Source organism: Camelina sativa, chromosome 18 (assembly GCF_030686135.1).
Source record: "Camelina sativa cultivar CO46 ecotype springtype chromosome 18, ASM3068613v1".
Classification (NCBI taxonomy): Eukaryota; Viridiplantae; Streptophyta; class Magnoliopsida; order Brassicales; family Brassicaceae; genus Camelina; species Camelina sativa.
The window spans coordinates 3,688,226-3,710,938 of record NC_141897.1 but is presented as its reverse complement, the minus strand read 5'-3'; the positions used below and the strand labels follow the sequence as shown (position 1 = coordinate 3,710,938).

General features: G+C 33.9%; 1 protein-coding gene and 1 long non-coding RNA gene across 2 annotated transcripts; both read left to right on the top strand.

Annotated features, from left to right (window-relative positions):
* The first annotated feature begins 8,895 nt into the window (after window positions 1-8,895).
* Window positions 8,896-13,560, top strand: LOC104760483 (copper-transporting ATPase RAN1). Its single transcript, XM_087498663.1, has 10 exons — window positions 8,896-9,089; window positions 9,253-9,710; window positions 9,820-10,440; window positions 10,553-10,982; window positions 11,135-11,460; window positions 11,580-11,638; window positions 11,730-12,072; window positions 12,163-12,357; window positions 12,452-12,709; window positions 12,814-13,560. Exons 2-10 carry the CDS (start codon window positions 9,405-9,407, stop codon window positions 13,288-13,290), a joined length of 3,015 nt encoding a protein of 1,004 aa, XP_087354789.1. The 5' UTR covers window positions 8,896-9,089; window positions 9,253-9,404; the 3' UTR covers window positions 13,291-13,560.
* A 1,256-nt stretch (window positions 13,561-14,816) lies between these two features.
* On the top strand, window positions 14,817-15,756 carry LOC104760484 (uncharacterized). Its single transcript, XR_015589510.1, has 2 exons — window positions 14,817-14,981; window positions 15,071-15,756. It is a non-coding gene; the product is annotated as an uncharacterized LOC104760484 (long non-coding RNA).
* Window positions 15,757-22,713: the final 6,957 nt, after the last annotated feature.

Sequence of the window (22,713 nt, the reverse complement as noted above, 5' to 3'; positions counted from 1 at the left end):
TTTAAAAAATTAGGAAAATAGGATTAAGGTAGAATAAAATTACCAATTTAGTGTTTGTGGTAGGGGAGGGCATTGGAAGCTGTTGATCGGAGGTGGTGGCTGGTGACCGGAGACCGACGGCCGCCGGAGTTCGCCAGAAAATGTTGCCGGAAAAGGTAGTTGGAGGTCACCGGAAAAGGTGGTTGGAGATTGCCGGAAAAGGTGGCCAGAGATCGCCAGAAAAAGTGGCCGGAGGTCGAGTTCATCGGAGGTTGGAGGTGGCCGGAGTTCGCCGAAAGTTAGAGGTCGCCGGTGGCCAGAGTTCGCTGGAGGTCAGAGGTCATCGGAGGTGACGATCGGTAGTCGGCGGTGGTGGTGGCTAAAGGAAAATTAAATCTTAGAAGATTGTATATTGAGAATCCAAGTGGTGATGATAATAAAGAGGTGGAGGTGGTGGTGGTAGCAAAGAGGTAAGGTGGTGGGGTGGTGACATAGAAGTAAAGGTGAAAATGCTATAGAAGATTAAAATAGTATATATTATAGAATATATAGGGTATATTAACTTTTAATGGTTAGAGTAGTTATTTCTTGAATTAATAGTCATACAATACAATTCCCCAAAATTATACGTATTAAACAAAAACAAAAAAAAAATACGTTTAGGTCAAAGCTTACCTCTTGACCATTTTTAAAGTTTTATAAGTGGAAGGTTCTATTGTTATCTTTGTCTTTATTTTTCTTGTTATTTTATTTGTTTGTAGAAAGCAAATGATGTAGACAGAGAGAAAGTATATTTGGTGTATTAGCTTTTGATCAGTGGAGTGGAAGTCACCATTCCAACAAAAGATAAAGTAAAATAATACTATTTCAAAGTTACATGCTTTTCAGTATTTCAGAAACTTTGGTTAAAAATTCAATATTTAGATCATAGCAAAAGGAAAAACAAAGAAGAGAATAGATAAACATCATTAGAAATTTGATTTTGGATATATAATGGATAACAAAAAAAGATAGCTATATTTTTTCTACCTATAATATGCATATCAACCAAATGATACATTGTTTTTTTAATTAGATTATAATTTTGATTTGAAATCGGTTCACTCAAATTCATGTTTTGAAAATATTCATATAATTTTCTATAAATTAATAATGTTGGGATCATGATAGTTTGTAAATTTCTAGTGATATTAATATTTTATAAATTAATTTTTATAATTTTAGAGTATATATTAGAAGTATTAGTTATAGAGGTACTTTTTGGTTATTAAAATTCTTAAAACATATGATTTAAGACAATTTTACAAAATTATGATTAGTCTTTTGGATGTTATAAAATTTACAGTTTTGAAATTCAAATTTTAATATATAGAAGAAAAACAACAAGTGCAATAGATAAATTCACTTATATGCATGATATAGATAAATTAAAATTTATGACTAGTGACCACAACTCTTATATTTTAACCATCAATAAAACTATTAAAATGGGAATAATACCTATTTATAAACTGAAAAATTAAAGAAAAATTTGGTTATTTTTATGACATGTTATAGAGATGATATCGATTTAGGCACGAAAAAGTTATTATTTTATAATATTTATTAATTTATGACGTTTATCGTATTTGAATTTTTTATTTAACTAAAATATTATAATTGTTTTATAGGTAAAACATTATAAAACAAAACTGAACGAGTAGTAACATATTTAAAGTTACATAGGATTCAATTGGTGACCAAAATTTTGGAAAAGAACGAAGAGGAATACAACATTCCTCTCTATTCCACAATCTTTTTACCATTTAAAAGTAATATTTTTTTCCTACATCCCTATACATTCTTCAAAAAAATAAGGAAAAATAGAACAAAAATGTTCCTCCCCAAAATTGATGAGGAACAAATGGAACAAAAAAAAAACAAATATTAAAATTCGTTTTGTTTTAAAATAAATAAAAATATGTTTATTAATAAAATTTTAATTTTATAATATAAAAACTTTCATATTTTCACAATGTATTAACAGAAAAAATATTTTTGATAGAAATTTTATGTTAAACTAATCTTAAGGCTCTATTTGAAAACTGTATGAATAGTAAAAAAAATTTAAATTACTCTTAAAATTTTATTGTATGTTAATATTAATTATTAAATTTTTGATATGATATATCTAAAATTTAATTGACAAATTTTATTTTAAAATCAAATGTAAAATTTATTATATATACATTAAAAATAATATTAGTATTATCATTGAAATTTAATTTATTTAATATTCAATATATTTTAAAAACAATTTTATTGTTTGGGTACTATTTACTATTTTGTTCTGCTCTACAGATTTTCTTTTCATTTCTCGAAAACTGCTTATTTCATTTCGCATTGTTCTTTTTATTTATTTTCTTTTTATTTTCCTAATGGTATTATTGAATGTTTGGTATGGACACAATACAATGAATTCATTCCGCATTATGAATAGGTCTCACGAGTGTGCCACTATGAGTTTGAACTACGTAGGCTACATCCATTGAATTTGAATCGTATAATAAATTGCTATTAGAAAATATTGATATAAAAAACAGAGAGAAAGAGCCATGTGCCAAAACATGATTATTCATTTTAAATTATTTTTTAGACGACAAAGTCAAACGATTACTATTTAGCATATACATGTTTTAAACGGCTATATACTATAATAAAAATAATGATCAAGACCAATCAGAACTAATATAAATGTCATTTAACATGTCTGCAAGAATATATTTTTTTTTTGTCATCTATTGTTATTGATAATACTTGGAATAATACATTATGAAATACAACTTAGTCGGTGGAAAACAGATAGATTCCCAAAGTCTAAAACCCAAACGAGGAAAGCTAGGCCGGCGAACAAATGATAAATCCCCAGAGTCAGGTAGAAATACAAAAGAGAAGAATTGAAAGCCTTTAACGAAAGAGAACGAACCCAACAACTAAGAACAGAGGCAAATAACATTAAGACCAAAGATAAATGCTGTGACTAAATAAACAAATTGATCTATTCTTCTGAAGTTCTTGCGGATGAGATGTACCAATGCTGCCCACGACAACCACATCGATCACAAAAGCGTCCTCCTAACACAATGAGAGATGATCTCTCGGAACCAAGAACCTGACTTCATAACCTGACAAGTAAAGGCTCAATTCAGAATCTCATAAAACACTTCCAGATGCGGCAGAGATGAACGGTGCGTCAAGGGAGCGCCTATATAGAAGCCATATAAAAGCAATCCGACATCCTCCAAGATTCGGAAATGCAGAGACAAGGAGTAAGACCAAACAACCTCGATGAGCTTTGAAATCAGGAACAAAAACAAAACTCATCTACGGAAGTTATCATCACCAGTACCTTCCACCTAAGAGCAAAAAGATCTGAAGCAAAGAACCTAGCATAAACTTCACACAACTTATGACACAACAACTTTTTCCTTATTCAGTGTTGCGCCTTTGTGAGTCTCTCAAGACCATCCAGAAAGTTCCTAGAATGTATTTAGACGTCCCAAGAAATCACAACTTCGGCCCCAAGTTATCAAGACTCAAGGTGCATCACAACTTTCCCAATTTGGCCGATATTCTCATTCAATTCCCGAAGACCATAATATTATTAATTGTTGAAATTTCTTTCTTTATTTCAGCATATAGATGTTGTACTTGAGCCTCTATATAAGCCCTATCACGTTTTACTTTTCAACACACACTTTTGATTAATAAGAAATTTCAGTTTGCTTCAACACTTTGTGTTTTGAAACAAATCATTATTCTTGCGAGTTTAGGTAGTTTGTGGAATCAAACAACTTAGATTTCGTGTAGAGTCTCTGATCTTTGCGAGGAATTAGCCCTTGGATCATATTCTCTAGCCCTCGGTGTTGTGGATTCAGCATCAAATCGGTTACTCTCCATCAGATCGCTTCTGTCCAAGCTTCTAAGTCTTTGAATCCGTGAGTTTTGTCTTGGTGGATTCCGAGACTTGTATCATTGGTATCAGAGCATAAACGCTCCTATCTTACCAGGTTATTTCGTTCCTTCTTTTCTTTTTATTTTTTAAATTCAGTTTCAAAATTTCTTCCAAAAAAAAAAACCATAAAAAAAAAAAATCTGTTTTTCGTCTGTTATTTTGCTTGAATTTTATAAAATTGAAAAAAACTCAAAAAAATTATTTCTTTCTGTTTTACCTTATATAAAGTCTTAAAAAACATAAAAAAATTTGTTGTAATTTTAAAATTCGGTTGCTATTTCTGATTTGAATTTTGTTCTAATATGTCTCAGTTTTTGCTGTTTGGCTTGCTTAGTTCAGATATCTATTGATCTCTCTCGTCTATCTTTGAATTTTGCAAGGAACTATGGGTGACGAAAATCCTATCACACTAGAGACCATCATGACTACGCTCACTACCATAAACGTCAACATGACAACCATTTCAACACGGCTCACCCAACTGGAGCAAATGAATCAGAATGCACCACCACTTGGCCAAGGAAGGAACCTGCAGCCTGAAGTTCAAGGAGGCAACTATGATCTTCATCAAGAAGAGGAACCACCAGACTTACAACCTCAACAGCACCACGTGGCCTTTGATCAATCCAATCGAAGAGCTCAAGGAGACAGAAACCGTGTTCGTGAAGATGAGAGAAACCTACCACCTGAAGTGAAGCTCACTGCACCTACCTTTGCGGGAAAAATTGATCCCTCAGCTTACTTGGAATGGGAAAAGAGGATGGAGCACCTCTTTGAGTATTTTCATTACACAGAACCAAAGAAGATAGCCCTAGCTGTTGCAAGTCTCACGGATCATGCACTAACATGGTGGGACAGAGAAGTAGCTGAGAAGAGGAGGCTTAGATACCAGCAAATCACACGCTGGCCTGACATGAAGTTTGAGCTTCGCAAAAGGTATGTACCACCTCATTACTACCGCGATTTACTAAAACAATTTCGTGCTTTGTTTCAGGGATCTAGGAGTGTAGAAGAGTATTATGAGGAATTTGAACTCATAAGAAGCCGTCTTGAGCTTAACTAGAGCGAGGAGTCTCTCATGTCCCAGTTTGTAGATGGCCTCCAAGATCGTATACAATGCAAAGTGGAGACACAATCCTACCACTCCCTACAAGAAGTTCTACACCTCGCTATGCAACGTGAGCAACAAATCAAAAAGAAGACAAATCCTCGGACTAAAGCCAAAGACACCTCGTGGAGCCAGCCACAACCCACAACGGTTCAAGCACCACCTCCGCAAACTATAGACAAAGGAAAATCAATTGTTGTTGATTCTCGTTTCAAATAAAATGTTCACCGTGCTGAACAAGGTAAGTCTTCTAACCCTCAAAGATCACATGAAATAATTTGTTATAAATGCCAAGGCAGGGGACATGTGGCAAAAGAGTGCCCCAACAAGCGAGTCATGGTGATCACCACCGATGGTTATGACTCACAAGATGAAGTGGACCCAATGCAAGCCGATGCAACCACCATCTATGCCGATGAAGGCGAGCTGCTAGTCATACAAAGAGTACTCTCAGCCCAACATACAACGAATGAGCCCGAACAAAGAGAAAAATTGTTTCATTCTCGTTGCACCATCAAATATAAGGTATGTCACTTAATTGTGGATAGTGGTTCTTGCACTAATATTGCTAGTGTTACTCTTATTGAGAAGCTAGGACTCAACACCACTAATCACCGAGGCCGTATAAGCTCAAATGGCTTAATGACAAAGAGGAGATAAAAGTGTCAAGACAAGTCGAAGTGCCATTCTCTATCGGAAAATACCAAGATCAAGTCTTGTGTGATGTTGCACCCATGCAAGCTGGGCATGTTCTACTTGGTATACCTTGGCAATATGATCGTGAGGTCCAACATAACGGGCGTACCAATCACTATTCGTTTTGCCTCAACAACCGCCAATTTACTCTTGCTCCATTAGACCAAAAAGAAGTTCGTGCAATGCAAGCAAAATCAAAGGTATGTGTTAATACACGGTTTAGTTGCTATGTCGATAAGTCCTATTTTCCTCCAATCACGGATATGACGCACTTGTCTTTGCCAAAAGACCCACTTTCAGATTTTGGATCTAAAAAGGAGCAAATTTTAACACCCATGGTGTATCTATAGTGGTGAACCACACGTCTACACTAGAGCTGAATGCTGCAAAAGGAGTCTACCACTCAATGCTGCTCCAAGATGAACCACCTGATGCACCAACCCGCCATCAAACAAAGCAATACCAAGGTAAGACTTTAGAGTCCCAAAACCGCATGAAAGCTAACTTGCTTTCTCTTGGTGCAAATAAAATAGTTTTGAGGTCGAAACTCATTCAAGGGGGAGGGGATGATGTAAGAACGGGAGATGAATTACCGGCTGTAGCAGTGGCTGAAGTACTACGTGACAGACTTCTTGATGTACAACTTGACGAACTTCCCGATAGACTGCCTGAAGTACTTTTTGGAGAGAACCAGTTTGTACTAGTTAAGGAGAACTATGATATCCTTCCGATATGTGCAAGAATCAGAAACCAACATACTTTGGAGCTGACCACTGGAACTAGAAGTGATGCGGACCTTCAACGGGCTGAAAGATCATATCGTTGGAATGGGGCTGTTGCACTCTTTTTCCCTTATCTAGGGTTTTTCCCAATGGGTTTACCTAGAAAGGTTTTTAATGAGGCAACCTCCTTCCACATATCTTCCTACAATATTTTAAGGAGGAAGATCAAAGAAAGCCACCCTTGTTTCGAGCTAGTTCAAGACATGGTTCAGGGAGCCTTTTCGAAAGTCAATTAACACTCAAAATGGATCTTTCCATAAGTGGCTCAAACCAAAGCATTCCTTGGCTTCCTGGAGAGGTTCTACATCATTTGGAGAATTCACCACACATCTTAGGACGCACCCCACCTCACTTGACAAGGCCAATCAAATTAAAGTGCAACTTTCCGTATTTGGATCTGTTTGTCTTTATGACACAACGACTTTTTCCTTATTTAGTGTTGCGCCTTTGTGAGACTCTCAAGACCAACCAGAAGCTTCCTAGAATGTATTTAGACGTCCCAAGAAACCACAACTTCGGCCCCAAGTTATCAAGACTCAAGGTGCATCACTACTTTCCCAATTTGGCCGATATTCTCATTCAATTCCCAAAGACCATAATTATTATTAATTGTTGAGATTTCTTTCTTTATTTCAGCATATAGATGTTGTACTTGAGCCTCTATATAAGCTCTATCACATTTTACTTTTCAACACACGTTTTTGATTAATAAGAAATTTCAGTTTGCTTCAACACTTTGTGTTTTGAAACAAATCATTGTTCTTGCGAGTTCTAGGTAGTTTGTGGAATCAAACAACTTAGGTTTCGTGTAGAGTCTCTGATCCTTGAGAGGAATAGTCTTTGGATCATATTCTGTAGCCCTCGGTGTTGTGGATTCATCATTAAACTGGTTACTCTCCATCAGATCGCTTCCGTCCAAGCTTCTAAGTCTTTGAGTCTGTGAGTCTTGTATTGGTGGATTCCGAAACTTGTATCATAATATGTAGATATATAATAAAAATACAATAAACAAAAAGCTTTTTCTCATAGTTTACAATAAATAATAAATCTAGATAGGAAAGACAAAACTTTATCATTTTCCCATTGCTTACTAACAAATTTGTACACCTATTGTGCAAGTTGTATCATCCAGTTCGCTGAAAGTAAAATATAATATTGATATATATTGTATCACTATTTTTTCTTGTTTTTTTTCATCCTATGTAACCGATACCTACAAGTTCGAAAACACCAGGAACTAGTGGAAGTCTATCGATAGCGGAAATCATTCTCGCATATCCCAACAGAGCCACGACACCAGCCAATGCAAGAGAACCAATAGCGTACTTGTCCTCCACTTTCTCCCAAGCTTGTTGAGCAGTCTTGACGATTTCAGTATTGTATCACTATTTTTGTATCACCAATTCACCATATATATTATGAAAAACGATTGATTACATAGAAATCACTATAATGTTTCATATTATCGATATTAATAACTTTTTCGCATACACATGCATTTTTTATGGTTTTTTTACTTCCCATTTTTTTTCTTTTTAATGAGTTTTCAATGTATTTATTGCATATTTATTTTTCGAAGTCTTTTATACTCATAATTTTTCTGTCCATTTTCATATTCATAAATAGGTAATTTTCTAGCTTTTTATACATAATAAATCAGAAAAGCGTTGTTGCCGTTGTTTTAGGGCAATAGTGTATAAGTATGAAATATATTGATAGAAAATTTACAAATCCAAGCGAAAACTCTACAGAGATGATGATTACAGATTTGACTACAAATATAAATCTGCCGATGAATTTGCAGTATCTAACGTTCTAAGAAAAATGTTTAAATTATATTCATATTTTAGATTTTTACTTTTTTTTCTATCCATTGTATATATTTTAAGCATTTATACTGACTATAGATTGTTAAAAATGATGTTTGGATTTTGTGACTGCTATACAGTAGAAAATATTGATATAATCAATTAGGAAAAAATTCGTTCAAGCTGCTGTTCATACCATACAACGAAAGCATAATAAAAAAAATCTCTCAAACACTCATCAAACAAATAAATGGTATAGTCGTATAGTTTGGAATCGGATTTCTTCCCTAAAGTTTAAGAGGTTCCCCAAAACTAAAATAATAAAAAAAAAAATTACATCTTTGATCTGGCGCAAAATCATAACATTTATATAACTTGTTTTTCTCGGTACATTCTGATTTTTTTTTTAAATAATTGCATGCATTATAAACAGACAATTTTTTGTCATAATTAATATTTTTTATTAGAAAAAAAAAAACAAAAAATTTCTCCTTTATAAATACCCTCTTCGTCTCTTACTTCTCCTTCATGTAATACATGCGAAAATACATACTTGGATATACAGATCCTGTCAATAAATAAATACGATTCAGTTCTTTTTGTTGATTTGATTTTGGTCGTCGTGTACAATGACGATCGCAGCAACAAAGCCCGTAAACGTGATTTATTAACCAACAAAAAAAAAAAAAGACGAGTAGGGGCAAAATTGTCATTACAAGAAGGTGCGTGTTTTAGTTGACAAATTGCTTTCTCCACCTTCTTCCTCTCTCTCTCTCTCTCTCTCGCTACAAAAAAAAAAAAAAAAAAAAAAAAAATCCTTTTTGAGTTTCTTTTTTCTATTTATTTATTTATTTCTTCAAATCCTCCATTGTTTTGTACATAAAGGAAAAAAGAAAGGTCTCTGTAATTTCAAATCAACCTCATCGTCGAAGGAGAAAGAAGAAGAAGAGGAAGAAGAAGACTTCCTCTTTTCTCTTCTCCGATTTGCTCGATTTCTCCCGTCTGCGGAATCTCATTAACCAAAAAGAATTAAAAACATGGCGCCGAGTAGACGGGATTTGCAGCTTACTCTGGTCACCGGAGATTTTTCTTCTTCTTCTGATATGGAGGAAGTTCGTCTTCTCGATTCATATGATGATGGCGAAGATGTGTTGAGTAAGATCGAGGAAGGAGGTAATGATTCCGGTTTACGAAAGATTCAGGTCGGAGTTACCGGTATGACTTGTGCTGCTTGTTCTAATTCCGTCGAAGGAGCTTTGATGAACGTTAATGGCGTCTTTAAAGCCTCCGTTGCTTTGTTACAGAACAGAGCCGATGTCGTCTTCGACCCTAATTTAGTCAAGGTTTTATTGAGATTTGAGATTTGAGATTTTCTCAAGCTATTTATTTCTCCATGATTTGATTTTTTTTTGTTTCTGATTTGGAGCATTTAATATTGTGTACGTTATATAGGAAGAGGATATTAAAGAAGCTATAGAGGATGCTGGATTTGAGGCTGAGATTTTGGCTGAGCCTGTTACTAGTACTGGGACAAAGAAGACAGAGGCCACTTTGGTTGGTCAGTTTACTATTGGAGGTATGACATGTGCAGCTTGTGTTAACTCTGTTGAAGGTATTCTTAGAGATCTTCCTGGTGTTAAAAGAGCAGTTGTGGCTTTAGCTACTTCTTTAGGAGAAGTTGAGTATGATCCGAATGTTATTAACAAGGATGAGATTGTTACTGCGATTGAAGATGCTGGGTTTGAAGGTGCTCTTGTTCAGAGTAATCAGCAGGATAAACTCGTTTTGAGGGTTGAGGGGATTTTGAACGAGCTTGATGCTCAGGTTTTGGAAGGCATACTTACCAGATTGAATGGGGTTAGACAGTTTCGTCTTGACAGGATATCTGGAGAGCTTGAGGTTGTGTTTGATCCTGAAGTTGTTAGTTCGAGGTCTTTGGTTGATGGGATTGAAGGAGAGGGGTATGGGAAGTTTAAGTTGCGTGTTATGAGCCCTTATGAAAGGTTGACTTCGAAAGATACTGGAGAGGCCTCGAATATGTTCAGGCGTTTTATCTCCAGTCTTGTTCTCAGTGTGAGTAACTTATCTTCCTTTCAATGCTTTATGGACACCATTTATGATACAATCATGTGTCTTGAATATGTTTTCTAATGTCATTTAATAGTAATGATGTTTTCTTATCCAGATTCCTCTCTTCTTTATCCAAGTAATCTGTCCCCACATTGCTCTTTTTGATGCGTTACTGGTATGGAGATGCGGACCCTTCATGATGGGTGATTGGTTGAAATGGGCCTTGGTAAGTGTGATTCAGTTTGTTGTTGGTAAGCGCTTCTATGTTGCAGCATGGAGAGCTCTTCGAAATGGTTCAACTAACATGGATGTCCTGGTCGTTCTGGGCACGTCTGCGTCTTACTTCTACTCTGTTGGGGCTCTTTTATATGGAGCTGTCACTGGATTTTGGTCTCCCACGTACTTTGATGCAAGTGCCATGCTTATAACATTTGTCTTGCTGGGAAAATATTTGGAATCTCTTGCAAAGGGGAAAACCTCGGATGCTATGAAGAAACTAGTACAACTTACGCCAGCAACAGCGATTTTACTAATCGAAGGCAAAGGTACTTACTTGTTTTATCCTTAAATGATTATATTGAATGAAAATGCTTCCAATGAGGATCGTTTATCAATGAGATTGAGTTCTATCAAAAAATAAAGCTCAACTATACTACTTAACTTAAGTTAAGTTCCATTTCTTTCTTCCATTTTATAGGAGGAAAGCTTGTAGGGGAAAGAGAGATAGATGCATTATTGATTCAACCTGGTGATACATTAAAAGTTCATCCGGGTTCAAAGATCCCAGCAGATGGTGTTGTGGTGTGGGGTTCAAGTTACGTCAACGAAAGTATGGTGACTGGTGAATCAGTTCCTGTATCAAAAGAGGTTGATTCACCAGTAATTGGGGGAACTATTAATATGCTTGGGGCTCTTCACATGAAAGCTACAAAAGTGGGATCTGATGCAGTTCTGAGCCAGATTATTAGTTTGGTCGAGACAGCCCAAATGTCTAAAGCTCCTATCCAGAAATTTGCGGATTATGTAAGTATTACTATAGAAACATTCTAATAATTCTTTCATACATTGGTATTGCTACTTGCTCCTTTGTGATATAGTCATTAAGAGTGAAATAAATTTACCCTGGCTTGTCCACTTTTCAGGTTGCAAGTATTTTTGTTCCGGTAGTGATTACTTTGGCAATGTTCACCTTAATAGGATGGTGAGATCTACTATCTTAGCTTTAACTATTCTCTGACAACGAAACACATGGGATTAGTGTGTTCTCATTCTAGAATCAAATGATTTTGTAGGTCAATTGGTGGAGCTGTTGGAGCTTACCCAGACGAATGGCTGCCGAAAAACGGAACTCACTTTGTTTTCTCGCTTATGTTCTCAATATCCGTTGTAGTAATTGCTTGTCCTTGTGCACTCGGTTTGGCAACACCGACCGCGGTTATGGTGGCAACAGGAGTTGGAGCAACCAATGGTGTATTGATCAAAGGAGGTGATGCATTGGAGAAAGCTCACAAAGTGAAGTATGTAATCTTTGACAAAACAGGCACCTTAACTCAAGGGAAAGCTACCGTGACAACCGCAAAAGTCTTCTCAGAGATGGACCGTGGAGAATTCCTCACACTTGTTGCTTCTGCTGAGGTCAGATAAATCTTCTTTCGTAGCTTCTTGGATTGGTATGACATATAAACTGTTACTGAAGCTTTTCATATTGTCTCTTAATTTCCTTAGGCTAGCAGTGAACACCCATTGGCAAAAGCTATAGTTGCGTATGCTCGGCATTTCCACTTCTTTGATGAACCCACTGAAGACGTTGAAACAAGTAACAAAGATTTGCAAAACTCTGGATGGTTACTCAATACCTCGAATTTCTCTGCTCTTCCCGGAAAAGGAATTCAGTGCTTAGTCAAGGAGAAGATAATTCTGGTTGGGATTTTATTCCGTAGTATATAAACAACTATTTGCTTTTGGTTCTGCTCTCGCAACTTAAAGAGAGTTTTTTTTATTTTCTTTAAATCAGGTGGGAAACCGTAAACTTATGTCAGAAAATGCCATAACCATCCCAGACCACGTTGAGAAGTTTGTTGAAGATCTTGAAGAAAATGCAAAGACAGGAGTCATTGTAGCCTACAATGGTGAATTAGTTGGTGTGCTGGGAATCGCGGATCCTCTAAAGCGAGAAGCCGCTGTGGTTGTGGAAGGTCTCCTTAGAATGGGTGTTCGACCCATAATGGTTACAGGTGATAACTGGAGAACAGCAAGAGCAGTCGCCAAAGAGGTTAGAATCCCAATTTACAATCTCTGGAATTAGGTTTGGCCATTAAGTTGTTAGGGTTCCATTCCTGTTTAGTAAATGACAGTCTTTTGGTGGCATGAGTGCAGGTTGGTATCGAAGATGTGAGAGCGGAAGTAATGCCAGCAGGAAAAGCAGAAGTTATCCGTTCGCTGCAAAAAGACGGAAGCACGGTAGCAATGGTTGGAGATGGGATCAATGACTCTCCCGCTCTAGCCGCTGCCGACGTGGGAATGGCAATTGGAGCAGGAACAGATGTAGCGATAGAAGCAGCGGACTACGTTCTGATGAGAAACAACTTAGAAGACGTTATAACAGCCATCGATCTCTCTCGAAAGACCCTAACACGAATCAGATTAAATTACGTTTTCGCCATGGCGTACAATGTAGTGTCAATCCCAGTAGCAGCAGGAGTGTTCTTCCCGGTTCTGCGGGTGCAAATGCCGCCCTGGGCAGCCGGAGCATGTATGGCACTCTCTTCGGTTAGTGTTGTTTGCTCTTCTTTGCTTCTTAGAAGATACAAGAAGCCAAGACTTACCACTATTTTGGAATTCACCAAGGAGTAAAAAAAAAGGTCCTTTCTTCCTTACATTGGAGTGACTTTGACTAGTTTTTGTTTTGAAAATAATTTGTATTTACTTTTTTTTTTCTTTTTTCTTTTACTGTTGTTTATTGTTGTAATCATGTAACAACAATGTATTTTGGTCTTGAGAGTTGAGAGGTTGGTTGGTTTCTTATTTCTGTATGTAAGAACATTTCTCCTCTCGGCCTTTGTTGTAAAAAGAATGGTTTCGATGCTTGTGCTCGATTAATGTAAAATAGTGAAAGTTTCTCTCTTTTTTTTGTGCAAAGAGTGAAAGGTTCTCCTAAGAAAAAAAAAACTACACCAGTAGTATTTTATAAACCCAAATTTTATTGCAAAAATGGCAGGTGTGATAAATTTAAAAATGATACCCTGTATAAGAAACGTGCTGTTTATAGTTAATTAAAATTTTGAATTAATTCGTAGCATATAATTGAACTTTTAAAATATTCATTTCTATCTTCTCTTTTACAGAACAAAATCACGGATGCGCTGTGGAATAAAAGATTTCGTCACACAAAGTACCGCCACGTTTATATATAGATCCCACCGCTGATTTAGCTAATAGATGACAGCTAAAGACACATAGTTCTATGAAATCTTATTAATTATGGGTATATAATTATTATCGATAACAACAATTTAAAGTGAAATACTCACTTCTTCTTTCGTTAATATGAATACAATACAAAAGACTACAACCAAATAGTCGTTTTTGTAATTTCTTACATATTACTACATAGAACATACTTTGCAATTAAGTTTATTTAGTTTACTTAATTGTATATATGTATTGACCCGTAAAAGAGCCAAAGACACGGTTTATCCAAGAGAGAGCATCTTTAAGTAAGTAAAAGTCTTACAGGAGATCATCATCGATGTTCTCATCACGTTGTTGGTTGCTTCCTCGAAAAAAATCTATACACCCAAACCTTTATATTATACTGTCTTATATTTGTATAAACATCGCTAGGGCATATACACACGTATCCGTATCATACGTATTTACAAAGTAGAGGATGATATATATAAGTATATATTAGATTATGATATGTGCTGTACGCACTTATGATTATTTTATTCGATTGACGAAAATATTGTTTGGATTGTTTTAACTACAAATATAATAAAGAGATCATAACATGTGTTCAAGATTATTGTATCGACTAAAACGCTTGATTAGTTTTAATTATTTAATCATATTCGAAATTTGCAATATTTTGACAATAGTCAAACACTATGGTAAAGCGATTACAATTTACAGTTTCTGACCCTCTATCTCTTTATAAAGTAATACATGATAATGATATAGGATAAAACCAAGACTGAACGCGGATTGTTTCTATATACATGTGGTCAAGAAGCCTTCATATTGATGATCAGTGTAAGCAATGGAAATTAATGCAAATAATTTTTAAAACCATCGTAAAAGTCAAATCTAGCTACGATCGACCTCTCTCTCTATACCTCCACATATAAATGAACCAGGCACTCAGTTATAGCGTCTTTGCAAGCTAAGACACAACCGAAAAAACAAAACACACACACACACAAAAATGAATAATAACTTTACAACAAACCAATGTTTACTACACTATGATCCTTCTACTAACACTGGTGAAGCCGAGATGTACAACAGGGCGATTACAGAATCAAAATCATCTCAAATTATTTGTAAGTTATATTCAATTTTTTTTCTACTAAATGTACATATTTGACCTATTAAAAGTTTAACTTATTTTAATTTCTTTCTTCTATTGAAGTATGTTCCAATGCATCAAAACATAATAGAAGCCGATCTTATAATAGATCATCTAAGAGAAATATGCACACGACACTCCTCAACGCAAACCCTAGCAATTTCCGAGACATAGTTCAAAGATTCACCGGACGTTCTTCCGGCATTGATGTATTTGTCGGAAGAAAAGGTCCGGTGACGTTAGATTTCAGGTCACCGGCTTCAGTTACTGAAGAAGTCATTTTTCCGACCTCCGGTGATGTCCAAAACCAATATTGTTCCATTGATACGCACGTTGTGGACAGGGAGAGTCACGGGACCTGTGAATGGGAAGGTAAGCATACGGCGGCGTCGTGTGAGATGGGTCAACTAAGTGATGACTCTGAGGGTTATGGTGGGTGTGATGATTATTATGCTCATGATCATGATGATGATCTTATTAGGGAATACTTGAAAAATAGTAGCTTTGATGGAGTGATTACTATGGATTGTGATGAGTTTTACCTTGACGCCGTAATGGTGGAGGAGTTTTTGATGAAAGATCTCGACATATGATTTTATATGATTTATTCATTTTACAGATTATAAAACATTATCATGTATGATAGATATATGATGATAGTGAAACATTAATATTCATGTGATTTTTTTTTTTGAATTTCCAATATATATGTATGTTATTATATAAAGTATGGTTTCAAAAGTTACTAACTCACCAGATCGTGACACGTATCAATTTCAAAAATTACTAACTTATTAGATCGTAACAAGTGTCAATTTTACATAAATTTTTAATTGTAAAAGAACAAAATCTTTCTAACTCACGAGATCGTGACACGTGTCAATTTCAAAAGTCACTAACTCATTATATCGTGACAAATGTCAATTTTACACAAATTTCTAATTTGAAAAGAAAAATCTTTTTAAAAAATAAAAAAACTTACTAATCATTAAATCTTATTATAAAAAGATTATGACATGTGTCAAGTATACTTATGAGATGTTGACATGTGTCAAAAATTATTATTTTTTCAAAACAGCTAATTAAGATAATAACATTAAATCTACAAAAAAATTACATGTTTATATCTAAAAAGAAATTTCCTAAATCAAAAAAGAAAATTAACAAACTAATACATCTTTCATTATACGCTAATTATATTATACGTGTTTTCTTAATTAGCTTTTACATGTATAAACAAAAAAAATAATTCAGAATTTTACACAAATTTTTAATTTTAAAAGAAGAAAATATTTTTAACTCACCAGATCATGACACGTATCAATTTCAAAAGTTACTAACTTACTAGATCATGACAAGTGTCAATTTTACACAAATTTCTAATTTGAAAAGAAAAAATCTTTTAAAAAATCAAGAAATAAAAAGATCATGACGTGTCAAGTATATAAAGCCCGCTAAATTAATCGAAGATGGAGATACGTATGTTCCAAAAGTGATTCTATAGTTAGTAGCATTATAAGTTTTGAAGATTAATCGATGGTTGATGTTTCTGGTCAAAATCTATAGTTTTCTCTTCTGGATAATGTCAATGATTCCGGTACTGAAACAAAAGCTACTTGATCGAGTAATTGAGAATCGATTTTGAAATTTGAGAAGTAAGAACTGTACACCGTTTTAAAATTGGTTTCAAACCGGATTTATGTGGTTTTTTATCGGATTTGGTTCGTAAACCGTTTAAACCCAGGTATATAGAGAAATATATGTGAACTTTTGACTGGATATAAATAAGTTGAGAACTTACGATTCGAGAAGATTTGAGACAAGGTCATAAGTTCTAGATAATTTTGGTACAATGTGATACTTCTGAGGAGTAAACAGGTCATCGATCCTTTAACGTGAATATGACATATATCATGTTTTTGATTGTTTATAAATTTTTTATTTTGAATTGTTTATAATTTTCAAATTTTTAATTTTATTATGTTATATTAACTTTCTTTTAATTTCTCAATTAAAAACTTTTATTGGATTTGTCATAAAATCATTGTACTCGAGTAGTTAATTTTCACCAGTTGTTCATCCAAAATATCTTTGGAGTAAAAAAATTTATGGTTAAAAAATTTATGTCACAAAACAATTTTAGTAATTATAAGAACTATAATTATGCCAAAGTGAAAGTAAAGCAACATAAATTTTTTTTTAATTTGTTTAAAAGACATTTTAGGTGGTGATAAAGAGCATACTTTAACAATAAAATAATTTTAGGTGTAAGAGCATATTTTTAATGGTAAAACATACAGTAAAGTTGTACATGGTTTTTAATTATATGTTGTTTTGATGAATTCTTTGCATATAATATATTTTGTAATAAGTTGTGAAATGTTCTTGAAATTTGACAGTAATAATATTTGTAATGATGAGTATTTGGCAAAAATTTTGATGGGGTATAAATTAGCTTTAGATTATTTTAATAATTGTTATAATGTATTTAAAAATAAAAAAATAAATAAGTGTATAAAGGTAAATACACATATGATTTTTTCCTCTAACTAATAAATTATTAATATTTACTTCATAAAATATTTTTTGTTTCTATTTTTAAAAATTTGCTTAGGATTTAGGATTTATTTGCTTCAACAATTTTAAAACCCATCGTGCGGATCCTTATCTAGTATATGTATAAATAAAATTTTAATTTAAACTATAAAACAATTTCTTCGTAACTCGATTTTCTTTAGATTGTTAGCTCTTCATTTTTTATTTAATTCATTTTTCTTTGTTTTTGAAGTGGTTCGGTAAAAAAACCAAAATTTAATTATATCGTAATTTAAGATGTGATAATGACCAACTACATTACAATAAATCACGATTGCAAAGAAATTAACAAAAAAAAATGAACAAGAAATGAGACACCTTCGTATATATGTACTAAATCGACAACGGAGCGTCTTATGACTTAGTCAAGCACATTATATATGGGTATGAATGTATGGTGTGACTTATTAGTTATATTAATTGATTGTTTTGTATTTTTAACCGTTTGCATCTCGAGCTGATGGCTTCCTAATACGTTTGTTTTCCAAGCTGTAATCTACACAATTTGGAGAGAACGCAATGAACCTCGACACGGTGACACGCGGAACTCAGCAGCTAGAGTTGTTAGGTGGGTGATATAGACAAGCAAATCCGCGATCAGATGTTGATGATTCTTCGAATGGGCCGGTGACCAACGATACAACGAGGTTTTCCAACGATGACTCAGCTACCATACTTAGGCCTCTAGTGCTCTAATCTGTTTTTTATTTATTCAGCCACCAATTTTCAAAATAACCGTTAATTAGTTGTAAAAATGTTATTTTTAATATAAGTTAATATTAAATTAAAAAAAAAAACTATAATATAGACGTCGTTTTATAACAAACAAAAAATACAACAATATCAACTTTTGGCAATCATTTATGATTTTTACGGTACTATAGAGATGAATGATTATTTTGTTGATAATTTTTTTATTTGAGGTGCTGAAAATATATCAGGAAGAATTAACATAATTTAAGATAAAAAAATACACGCTAAGTACTGTTGCACTAAGTAAAATGACACAAATTAAAAGTAGAAGGGTCAATTTTATATTAAAACCCCGTAGTCAATGAATAAGATATAGGCCTGTTTAGTTAATTTATCACTAAAGTTTATAAAGCAGCAAACTTTTTAACTTTTAATTAATATGTTTCAAACCATATGGTCAAAATCTCGAACTAGTACTTGAATGTGGAAATCAAATTTAATAAGTCAACATGGTATCATCAACTGTTGTTAGAGTCCATTCACATTTCAGAATAAAGCATTCAATATTATTGTATTGTTTGATTGATCTTTTTGGCTTAAAATAATAACATTTTTGAAATTCCGAGTGTGTTAACATGCAGAATAATCGTGAGAAAAGTAGGGTGTAATTTTAATAGTAACAAACGTCGTACTGTTCGGTTTTGTCTCTGTTCGGTTAGCTAGAGTAAAAATCAAATACTCGTTGAACTCTTGTTTTGTTGCTAAGTTTGATTTTACAAAATCAACCATTCATGAGTTCGTCATATATATAGTAGAGAATCATTAAGTTCGTATCTTTATAGGTTAACTATGTATAAGTGGATAAACTTCAGATAATATATATAACATCAAGACAAACTTTAGATGTTAGTCTTATTTTGCTTCAATTTTTTAAAATTTATTTAACCACAATATAGATGATATCTTCTCGTCCACGCGATATACTTGAACCGTACGGGTGAAGGACAAGTTAACTAAAAGATCAACTCAAAACATATTTAAACATTAAAACGTTATTGTTAATGTAAAATATCTCACATGGAAAAGATGTGAAGAGATGAAAAAATGAAGTAATATATAAAAAATTAGAGTTTCTTCACTCATTGCCAATTAATTTTAAGTTGGAAGCTCATATCAAATCATAATTTAATATGATATTAAAGATATGTCCACGATTTTGAGTTGAAAACCATATCAAATCCTAATTTAATAGTTATACGTCATGGTTTCTCTATTCTTGGTTCCTCTACACGTCTTGGAAAACATAAAACGCTTTTTGTTCCTTGTTTGCGTAGCAAGGTTTGTAGAAATCAATCAAATCATATACTATATTTATTATCTACAAAAGTTGTAAGAATATTGAACAACTATATATATATACGTCTCTCTATATATATGTATGTATTTATGCATATAAAATTAAACAAACTGAGCTGTGAGCCATAAGATGATGATTACGTTTCCATAGTTTTTTTTTTGAGCTAAAATCTCTGTTTTGAATTGGTCAAGGTAAAATTTGAGTTGTGTTTTTAAATTAGAATTGTGTAGAATACTAGAATGTTGGAAAGGAAAAGAAATTAAAACAAATAAACAATCTTCATGAGCCCATTTTTTATTTTATTTTTGGTTCTTCAAAACCAAAATTACACTTTGGCTGTGAATATGGTTATCTAGTCTGCTCCGAACCAGACTAGATCGGATCAATCCACAGTAAATTCACCATTCACAATTCTAGACCAGTATGCACTATTCCATACTGGTCTGCAATTGAAAAAGAAACTGCTTACTATAGAAATTGTACTATTAGTCCGATTTTTTCTGTTTACTCCTTAAAACCTCCATACAAACTCCATACCAAAAGTGAAAGTTGGATTAAAACATGATTCTTAACTAGTTGGATCCAAATTCTTTGTTCTCATTGGTTAAATTTGTGTTTCTTTGTACTTTTGAAAAATGTGTATACATATCATCATTCATAAGTATTAAAAATCTACAAAATAAAATTCCCAAAAGAAAAAACTGGAGCCCATTTCAATCTTAGAAATTTAATTTTTTTTTGAATAAACCATTTATCTCAATAATCAAAATAATATTATTATGGGATAATCAAAATAATAGCTTTTGACTTATAATTCTAATCTTAGAAAGCAATTTTTTTTGTTGAACTCTATGTTATGGGATAATCGAAATAATAAATTTTGATTTATAATTCTAAATACATCTTGTAATAATTATTATTAATTATGATCTTTGTACACACCACTCCATACTATGATCTGATTTTTACGGACCGACGTACTATTTCCCCATCGAAACTATCATATCTTGCCAGTTCCCCATCGAACTTTGATATCTTACCAGTTCTCCTTCGGACTTATATGTTCGGTCTATATCCCCCCGAATCCATACTTCTCTGCTTATTTTCCCATCGGACTTTAACTTATCCACCTATTTTCCCATCGTTTTGGTTTTTATGGTTTACTGTTCAAACAAACCCAACAATCGGACTTTATTAACCAAATGAAACCAAATTAAACCGAATTACAACCCGATTACATAATTAAACCTAACTAAACCTAAAAATAAAAAATCCCCAAATCGATTTTCCCCTTTCTCGAGCCTCGACGAACCCTAGCTTTTTCACATTTCTTCTTCTCGTTTCTTCTCTCTTGCCGGTTCGCATATTAATCCGCCTCTTGGATTTGATTTCGACGCAAAAGCTGAGGATCGGGATGAATTTCATATCAACCAGTTTGCGACAGATTTCACGGATGCGGAGGAATCGATTCGTCACAACGTGTATCCAGAAAGTGACGATGAAGCTGAGGAACATGTTCGTAGTGGTGCTGCGAGAAGGGGGACACCCATCGTTCATGGTGACGGTTCAATGTTCAAAGGGAAAAGCTTCTACAATGGAATCACTTTTAAGGAGTGTGTTCTCGATTATGCGCTGGTAAGCGGTTGTAACCTAAAGCAGTACAGGTACGATAGAGATAGAATCGGTTTTAAGTGTATTGGTGCTAAGGGGAAATGTATGTGGAAGGTATATACTACATCTCTTCACACGAAGGTTAGTAACATTACACTTCTTCTATCTTTCATTTATTTTGTATTGAATTCTAAAGTTTAATGTGTATTCATGTATTTGTCAGGGATATGCACTCCATATGTGAAACGTTTCTTGGCTGAAGAGCATAAGGCAGCTTCTCTGTGCTTTGTACATCCCAGCACAAATGGAGCTTATGAAGTTTACGTGGGATATGACAAACACAGAGTCAATTTAAATGAAAGGACTTGTACCTGCATGAAGTTTCAGATATGTGGAATCCCCTGTGAACATGCTTATGGACTGATACTCAAGAAGACATTGGAAGCTGAAGACTATGTGTGTCAATGGTTCTGAACTTTTAAGTGGAAGGAAAATTACACGGAGGGGATTGTTCCACAAAGAGGTCCACGCTATTGGCCTTGCACTAGAGGTGAAAGTGTGCATCCACCACCAAGGCCGGATGATGAAAAGGTCGACAAGAAGAGGAAGAAAGGTCTTCATGAGTCACCTACCAAGAAGAAACCAAAACAAAAGAAGAGAATCATGCATTGTGGGATATGTGGTGCAACTGATTATAATTGTAGGTACCACCAGAAGAAGAATAAGAAGAATACAACACAAGTTAGTTATACTTTCTAATGTGATGGTTGTTCTTTGTTTCATTCAATTGATTCTAATATTTGATTAAATTTTTAGGGTGGAACTCAAGTGGAATCTACTCAAGGTTGTCTTACTCAAGAGAACTAATTGATGGATGATTGTGGAGGATTAGCACAAGGCAAAATGTTTTTTTTTTTTTTTGGTATTATGACCTGTTTTAGAACATATGTTGTTCTGCCTTAGTATGGTCTATGTGTCTTTTGAACCTTATTATTAATCCTTGATGTTCTACTCTTTTGAACAAATTTGTATGGTCTCTTTTGAACAATTCTAACATCTCTTCTTTTGAATTATTTTGTCTCATAAAAAACCAAATATGTCATCATATTAGCTTAACATTGAATCTTAACAACTTAACAATGTCATCATATTAGCTTAACTAGACCAAAGATGATCATACAACCAAATACTAAAACAATTATCATCCTATTCATCCTTGATTTGAATTCAGCTTTTACATCTTCAATCCTCTCAAATATCTCTTTCTCAAGCTCCATTACCATCTTCTTCTCAAGCTCCATTTGCATCTTCTTCTCAACCTTCATTGTCTCTGATATGAACTCTTTCATTGAATCCACCTCATCCAACCAAGCCTCATCGACCCATTTAAAAACGTGATTGTCATTCATAATCTAGACCATAGACAATTGATTTGGTTATCGTTTAGAAC